At 36.8% G+C, this 9485-nt stretch overlaps 1 protein-coding gene across 1 annotated transcript in view; it reads right to left on the bottom strand.

Moving 5' to 3' along the window:
- Positions 1-9485, bottom strand: part of CDK14 (cyclin dependent kinase 14) — a 504392-nt gene that overhangs the window by 220378 nt on the left and 274529 nt on the right. The window contains exon 9 of the mRNA XM_019666203.1: positions 6585-6678. Coding sequence (XP_019521748.1) covers positions 6585-6678 — 94 coding nt within the window. The remainder of the gene's footprint in view (positions 1-6584; positions 6679-9485) is intronic.

Raw genomic sequence — 9485 nt, 5'->3', positions numbered from 1 at the left:
AAATCTTCACTTCAAAACTTTCTTCAATGCTTAACAAAAATTTACTTAGCAATTTTATCTGTAAACTGTAAACCCACTGACCTTTACCCATAATCCTGTAATACCATGCATGCACTTTTAGAATTAAAAACGGTTAGAGCTGCAATACATTACTGAAATCACATCTCCATGGTACCTTGTGCTGCAGAGAGAGTACTGAGATATGGCGGAAATGACCTCAAGCAAATCTAATAATGGTAGTGATGATACAAATCTGTGATCCCAATATTCCATCTCAATAATGTGGCTGCTATATCCAAATTGGATGGCAATGACTACCTAAGGGTCGGTGTCAGCTTTCTCTCACATGCTATATGGCTGTCCTAGCAAATCATGAAACCTCAAGGTTATGGTTCCAGCTAAGATCCTGGAAGCAGAGCCAGAACTGGGAAGTGAGGGCTGGAACTGAGTCCACTGCAAAACCCAGGGGCTGAAGGAAAGATCTGACTCAAAGGTCAGGCCAAGGAGAAGCTTTCAAAGTTGCAAGCAACTTTTTTCACACACACTCACACCCACACACTTTTATATTCTGAATTACATATATTAAGAGAAACATTTCAACAACTGTACCAATCAAATAATGTACAATAGGTTAACCAACAACTGGTGGATGAAATTCTATTTAAAGCCAGAAGAACTAGGAGACAGAACTAGGTGAGACTCTCAGGGCTCACAACATTCAAAGGCAGGGAGCACAAGGACAGGCCCCAAATGGAATCATGCTAGCCCCTCTGTCATGGCTGCTGTGCATTGGGCCATGAGCCACACAAGCCGAAAGCATGTGCCCCAGGTCTCAGGCGCCTGTGCAGGCACCTTCTGCCACTTGTTCAGTTGTCGTGAAGTGCTGAGGGTCCCGCCAAGAGGTTTCTTCTTCAATTCAGAATAATGGGATTAGCATACAATTTTTTTTATTAGTTCTGATTTTGTCACTCTGAATATACAGGGGGTGCCCAAAAAATGTATAAACATTTTAAGAAAGGAAAAAACTGTATTGAAATTATGCTGATGGCAACCATTTTGAGCACCTCTTGTCATTGCAGAAGTCCAACGTGACTTGTATTCATCTTCTGTTATTGATATATATTGAGTATTACAATTTTAATACAGTTTTTTTCCTTTCTTAAAATGTGTATACATTTTTTTGGCACCCTCTGTATATTTACCTGGATGAATACATCTACTGCTCATTTTTGCAATTAACAGAGGTAAAGAGAATATATCATGCCATGTGAAAATATACGTAACACTAAAGAAATGAAAATAAATCACTCTTTCACCTAAGAATGGAGTTAGTGCTTAGAGTAGTTAAGTGCCCATTCTTCTGGCAGTTCAAAGTATCTTGAATATAATTTGTCAAAATTCCATCATTTTCCTTCTTCCTTGCATATGAATATCACAATTTCAGGGAAAATGGTTTAATGGCAAAATCTCAGATTAGAGCATATAGCCAGCTCACCGTAGACATAGCACCAGAGTAATTATGTTTTAGAAATGAATTCACTGGACTTGTTAAAAATGTGAACTGCTCTTCTCCACCCAAGAGAAAAAGGAAAAACAAAAAGAAAGAAAAGAAAACTTTCAAAAGAAAAACATAAAGGCTTTACTGACTGATGTGTATTGCCTTTCACATCTGTTATAAAGACTCAGTGTGCGGGTTAATTCTATTAGTTACCTTGGGTAACAAGCTATTAGTTTTATGTTTCAAAGTTATTCACCACCTTTATATATACAGCTCACAGGCAAATAAACGGACTAATCCCTGTATTAAAATATAAAACAAACCAAATAATCCCATGTTCCACAACTTCTCAAAGCTGATTATCTCCTTGGTTATGCTTTACCAGAGGCCGCTTTAAAAAAAAAAAAAAAGAGTTTCTGGCAGTTTATACGATAAGCTTGTGAAAGTGAATTTAATTACACTTTAATAGTTATTCCTCTTCACACCAGACATAAAAGGTCACCAAGGAAAAGCATGTTTTCCCTGTGGTTCAACCATATTGGGTTAATAAAATGTCCTCTTCCAATGATCTCACAACTCCTAAGAGAGTCTACTTGTAGAACATGAAGATAAAGCGAGTGTTTCCAAATTTAAACAATTCGACAGAGGCAGTATAAAATATTTAAGATGATAACATTTACTGTCAAAAGAAGTTTGTAGATTCCTCTTTCTTTGATCATGTCTAATTCTTCAGGGTAAAACATAACACTTTAATTATAAAGCAGCAATTTTACATAGGTAATGATATTTATCTCCTAATTACTAAAGGACATTTTACAATACTTGTAAAAAGCACCACACATGTATAATAACTACAGCAAAAGATGGAGTTATTGCCATCAATCATGATGCTTATCTGCGTTTAAGGGTCTCTGTGCTCTAACAAGAGCTAACAGTAGTTTAGTATATCAATATTCCTAAGGGAAATTTACAATGATTTATTTCTTTGATTTATTAAAAGCCTAGTCATAGCTCAAAGGCCTCTGAATACCCATAAAATCAAGAATCTATTGCCATAAAATTAAGACATAATAGCAAAATCTCCATACAAGAAACAATCCAACAGGATAGCACCTATTGGAAATTACTCACATTATAAAAAATGTTTAAAATTAAAACTTTGACTAAGCTTTATCAATAAACTATGTTTTCATGAAATTCATTTTTTTGGTTCTATTGCTATAAAATATACCTCATTTCTAGTATAACTATTTTCTTTTTTAAAATTTATTCTGAAATAATGTATAAGTGGAGGTATTTCTTTCTACATGATTCCCTTTTGAAGTCTGCTGATACAACAAATTCAGTAAACTAATGATTTTACCATAAAAATCAGTAATTTGACAGGGTTATTTAACTATTGTTCAATAGCTATAAGAGAGTGAATAGTTAAGTGCAATCTAAAGTTTAGGAAATTATTCTCAGAATATAAATAAGTGATATTATATTATCATTATTATTATTAGACTTCAGCTTTAATTAAATTAAAAAGCTAAATATTTGAAGATATGTTTTAGCACAAAAATCTATGTGATGTGAACTACAGCCCATTAAAATTCCCTCTCCTAGTATTTTTTTAATGATACAATATTTGAACATATTATATCTTATATTTTTAAGAAAACAACTGGAGAAAAGTTATTCAAAATAATTTAATGAAAATAAAGGATAGAGTAGAAAAAAGGAAAAGAAAATATGGTTATAAAAACCACTCACTTATGCTAAGGGCCATAAAATATGAATAAAGAGATATAATTTATTCTTGGGTGGGAAAGCTCATTTATATCACTTCTTCTAATATAATCTATAGGCTCAATACAATCTCAATGAAATCAGTAAGAGATTTCCTTGGCAAGAGGAAGAAGAAAATGTTTCATTAGTTTAGATGAAAGGATGGATGTGTAAGAATAGTCAATAGATTTATGAAAATTAAATTTTAAGTACTTTCAATTCTAATAATTATTCTTTACTAACAGGTTAACTAGCAAATGATGTTTCTGGCAGCACTTTATAACAGTTAAAAACTATAAACAAGCTATCACATAGGGCTGATTATGCAAATCATATCTCATCCATACAATGAAGCACTCCATCATTAAGAATGATGATGGGACTGGCCGAGTGGCACGTTGGTTAAGAGCTGGCTTGGGACGCCAGCTCTGTGCAGCAGGGCCCCGGTTCGGATCCCACATGAGGGCCAGTGACACTGCCCTCGACAGCTAAGACGGTGAACAACAGCTCAACCTGGAGCTGGGATGCTGTAAGTCACCGGAGATGGTGTAGGCTGCAGCCCCTGCTGCAGTGGGCTGCCATAAGTTACCGTGTGTGTGTGGCCGGCAGCCAGCGTGAGCAGCCAGCAGCCAGTGTGAGCTGCCAAGAGCCACTGTGAGATCAGCGACTGATCTGCCTCACCCAGGAAGAATGCAATGATAATACCAACATGGGCCAGTGAAGCAATGTCCTCCACAACTAGACTGAAGAACAAAAGGACAGCAACTTGTCTGTTCCCCTTCACCAGATTCCCCAGCGCTGTTCCCCTCCCCCCAGTCCCCAATAAAATCTTTGAAAAAAAAAGAATGATGATAAGTTTCTGGATTTATTTTTTATGAAAGGTGTTGATTACACATTAAGTAAAAAAAAAATTACAAAATATATATAAGATATGATTCAAAATTTTGTTAACATGTGCAGAAATGCAGGATAGATTTCAAAATAGTAAATATGACTGTCTCTGGGTCGTAGGACAAAGTGATTTTTCAACTTTTATACTTTTTGATGTAGTGAGAATTTTCCATTATAAAGATGCACTATTATAATCATAAGACATTAGTTTAACATTGTGTGGGACTTTATGACACAAATAATAATTAAGCAAAATGGAAAGGAAGTGGCTCCAGACAGCTTCTGGGAAAACAAACCAGTAATAGGAGGTTTCTGTCATGTTAGGGACTCTGCTCTTTGTTCATCTGCTGTGAGTGGACAGGGATGCCTGGCATATAGGATACTGCAGGGAAGAATCACGTGTGCTTTGATTTCCTAGTCTCCATTCTCCTTCTCTTATCATTTGAATGCTGACATCAAGGTGAACACAGTAGTGATGGAGTCTCAATTCATATCTCTTAACCCTACTGCAGTCCTTATACTTACCATGAAAGCTACATTTTAAGGGTGGACTTGCATAACTAAAATGAATGATCATCCAATAAGTACATCTCTTGACATGGTCCATATTAAAATGTACCCCAGGAATTTCATATGGGAGTTTTACCAAAGATAAGAAAATTATGATAATGTGGTTAACTGTAACTTGAATCCTTCTGACAGAAAACCTGGGCCCGCCAAGTGGCTCAGTTGGTTAAGAGCGCGAGCTCTGAGCAACAGTGTCACAGATTCAATTCCCACATGGGCCAGTGAGCTGCACCTGAGCTGAGCTGCTGCTGAGCTGCCAACAGGTGGCAGGATGGCTCAGCTGGTGACACAAGTGCTCCTAACAACAAGGTTGCCTGTTCGACTCTTGCATGGGATCACAACTAAGATTGAACATGGCACCTTGAGAGGAGTGGCCGCGAGCTGCGTACGGGCAGCCGGATGGTGACTGGACTTGAAGCTGAGCTAGCTGCGCCCTCCACAACTAAGATAGAAGGACAACAACTTGGCTGTTCCCTTCCCCAATTCCCCAGTGCTATTCCCCTTCCCTAATTCACCAAAATCTTTAAAAAAAATTTTTTTAAAAACTTAATTTGTCTAGCTCTTATGCCATGTTTTAATAATAATATGGATACTAGCTAATGTGGATGTTCCACTGAATAAAAATATTTGGTATAAAAATGATTTGATAAAAATAATAACAACTTATATTTATGGGTATTTACTATATGCCAGGCATAGTTCTAAAAGCACTTTATCTGAATTAAGTCAATTATTCCTAAATATGGCCTGTGAAGTAGGTGTTATTATTATCCCTTTTTTCACTCACAGGGAAACTAAGGCTCAAAAGCTAAGTCCCTTGCCCAAGGTGACACAGCAGGTGATAAACCCGGATTGTCTTTTATTTTTATTTTTTCTGATTTTAAAAAATTTAAATATTTTAATTTTAGAATACTTTTAGAAAAGTTATAAAAATAATACAGAGAGTTTCTGTATACCTTCCTGTTTCACCTATTATTAAAATCTTACCTCATATGAAACATTTGTCACCACTGAGGACACACTGATATGCTGGTATCTACTAAACTGCACACTTTCCTTGGATTTCACTAGTTTGTTCCTAATGTTCTTTCTCTGTTCCAGGATTCCATCCAAAATCTCACATTACATTGAGCTGTCATGTCTCTCTAGCCTCCTCTGAATTGAGCCAGTTTCTCAGACTTTCCTTGTTTTCGATGACCTTGACAGTTTTGAGGGGTACTAGTCAGTTATTTTGTAGAATGTCCCTCAGTTTGGGTTTGTGTGATGTGTTTTTCATATTTAGACTGGGGTTATGGTTTTGGGACAAAGGCCACAGAGGCGAAGTGCCATTATCAATACATTCTGTCACAGCTACGAGCTACCAACATGACGTATCTTTGTAAACTTAAAGACCATCCTGAGGGACTGTTGGCCAGGCTTCTCCATTTTAAGGCTACTATCCTCTCCACCCCTCACCCTCTTTCTATGTTTTACTTTATGGAAAAAAGTTACTGATCAAAGCCCACATTTAAGTGGGTGGGAACGGGAGGGAGTTAAGCTACACATACTTGAAAGGGAGTATCTCTGTAAATTATTTGCAATTTTCCTGTCAGAAACCTCATTTTTACCCACTACTCTATATTGCCTCTGACATCCTGTCCTTTCTTACTATTTTGGCATATTTTTCATGTGCAGTAGTTTAAAAACAACATAATTCTTAACTAATTTCCTGCTTTTTTAAAGGTCCAAAAATATGTTGAATTGAATGTGACAACCAATAAATTTATTTAAAATTATTTTCCACTACCACTGTATAATGTGTTACTAACGGATGAACTAGAAACCAAGTTTTCTCAAAAGTGTTCGGTAAAGAACTTACCAGAAATATTCGTTCAAGTTGATCCTGAATGTCTTTCATTCCTGGAAAAGCAGCAACTCCTTGGATCATTTCAACAAAGATGCAGCCAACTCCCCTGAAGAGAGAAGAAAGAATTGTTACAAAACTTCAATATATTTTGCTTAGAAAACTAAGTCTAGAATTAAAACATCTACACCTACAAAGAAGAAACAATGAATCAATAATACAGAGGGTGCCAATAAAACATATACACATTTTAAGAAAGGAAAAAAACTGTATCAAAATTATGCTGATTGTAACCACTTTGAGGGCCTCTTGTAATTGCAGAAGTCAAATGTGACTTGTATTCATCTTTTGTTATTGGTATATATTGAGTATTACAATTTTAATACAGTTTTTTCCTTTTTTAAAATGTGTATCCATTGTTTTGGCACCCTCTGTATTCTTAGTGAGTACCATGGGCTATGACACGTATACCTAGATTCCAGAACTTTCCTCCCCGTCTCTGTCTACTGGCCTGAAAGGACTTTAAATGGGTGCAACTGTACTGAGCTCAGAACATGGATGAAACCAATAAAACGTAAGCCTTGGTGGCTCCACCTTGCTTACAGGACACAGTCAAGGAACTCCTTAGCCTGATACAGAAAGCCTCCCCAGTCTTGTTCTAATGGCTTTTTCCAACCTTATTTCACAAATTCATAGTGCATTCTCCTCTCTTGCTGCCCAGGACTCATACCTCTCTTTGTATCAAAATCATCTGGGAAACATTTAAAAACTGTAAATGATCTGAACACAAACCCCAAAGATTCTGCTTCAATCAGCCTAGGCTGAAGCCCAGGCCTTGACTCGCGCTGCTCTGGGGCTTTAGGGCAACTACACTGAGGATCTCTGAGCCGGACTGGTCGGCCCACGGGCCAAGCAGGAACCTATATACCTTGGCTCCAACTGCTCCACCTAAAGCTTCCTCCTTCTTCATCTATTTGCTCTTCACATGTAAATCCAACCCAATCTCTATAATCTAATTTAAATGCCATCTCTTCCATGAGGCCTTCCATGAGCATTCCAGCAAGAAGAATAGCTCCCTTTATGAGTTTGTTTGTTAAGCTTTTATCCACTATATCAGCCATCTGCTATGGTCAGCTTCCTCTCCTAGCTGAGCCTTCCATGCTCACAGTTCCTATCTAGCAGAGTAATCCAGCAGTGTATCAGGAGGCCAGGCCTCCCAGGCCACAACAGCCTGCACCTAACCCAATAGGAACAACCAATTCACAGTACAGGCAGACAGCCAGATCCTCCCGCCGGGATTCTGAAGAACAAGTCACTTGGGAGCAGGGTGGAAAGAAACAAGCCTATGTAGATGATATAATGTGCATTAATGGCAGAGAACTAGCAAAAATGATCACTTTCCTACAAATAAAGTTCCCTGAATGGACTTGGTCCCCGCCTTCCTAAGACCCAGATGTTCAGATGATCCAGTGTTTTTGCTAATCTCTCTACCTTCTAGTATTTCTCCAGGATTTTTTTTTTAAATGGCTCTACTTTGAATGGGTTTATGTTTTCTAAAAGTATACTAATGAAATCATGAACATATTGGGACACTTCTTCAATTGCTGCACTTATATTCAACTTAGGGTGAGCAAACTCTTGTGTCTAACTTATTTCAGACCCTTCTAGAAGTTAAAGACAAGGTAACTACTTTTCTATAGCTGCCCTAGTTGTTATCACAATTGTATATAAACAATTTTTTGAATTAAAGAAGTAATACATTTACAAAAATCTCTTCTCTATTATACCACATAATTTCTACCCAAATTAAACACCAATATTATACAGAGTTGAAATGACTAAAAACAAACAAATTTTACTTTATATCATAAAGAATAATTCTATTAAAGTAGTAAAAAAGTAATTTTAAAATCAGTGTTCTAGGAAGATGGGTTTTAACACAAGTTGTTTTTATTTAAGATTTCACGGACAACACAGGCATCAAGAATTATTTTACTAACATATTAAAATGCAATGATATTCTTATAAATATTGGGGCTGCAGGTGTCCAATTAGATCTAAAATTTCAATTTGGTGGATTTCCAAATTTTTATGCCAAGAATTCTTTTCTAAGACTACTCACCTACATTTTCATCATCTTCTTAAGTTTATATAAAATATCTTGGACCTCAAATAGCTATCTGCACCTTCCTTGTTTTTTACAATCTGAATATAACCTCTATTCTTTCCCCACTACAAGCTGCAAGTCTGAGGGAGAAGACCCTCAGCAGAAGCCACAGCTGCCCCCATTGTGTTCTCAGCTAAGCTGGCTGGTGAAGTAACCATTACACTATCAGAGCTACTTACAGAAATTCTTTCGCTACTGCTTGTGATTAGTGTATAACATCTCCATAATATGATACTTAGAACTAAAAGACAAATCTATGCTGTAATTCTACTCAGTTGGAATGTAATGATATAGCATATCTATAGGCTCTTATCTGCTTAGCTAGCTAGTTAAGGGACCTGAACTTGCATTTCTTAATGGATGTTTCCTATGACATCATTTTTCAAAGAAGCCTTAGGGTATACTAATGAAGCTGAGAGAATTAGACTTAAAGGAGTTATAAAAGAAGATTGATAGCTCAAGGAAATTAAAAAGGTAGAAGTATAAAACACAGCAACATATTAACATAGCTGAATACTTTATTACTAGAGCTGCCTTATGCCAAACAGCAGTAAAAGCCCTACAATTTAATACGAAAGGACTATGACCTGCTTTCCTCCCCACCACCTTCTATCTTCCATTAGCCCTGTGCTCTTTCTCTTGATGGAGTAAGTTGACTGCCCTGAGTAGTTTACTCAAAAAGAATTCATCCACTTAAGTTCTATACTATGATACACACACACACACACACACACACACACACACACACA

This window comes from Hipposideros armiger, unplaced genomic scaffold, assembly GCF_001890085.2.
Source record: "Hipposideros armiger isolate ML-2016 unplaced genomic scaffold, ASM189008v1 scaffold_465, whole genome shotgun sequence".
NCBI classification, from domain to species: Eukaryota; Metazoa; Chordata; class Mammalia; order Chiroptera; family Hipposideridae; genus Hipposideros; species Hipposideros armiger.
The sequence above is the reverse complement of the archived record's forward strand: the minus strand, read 5'-3'. Positions and strand labels throughout refer to the sequence as shown.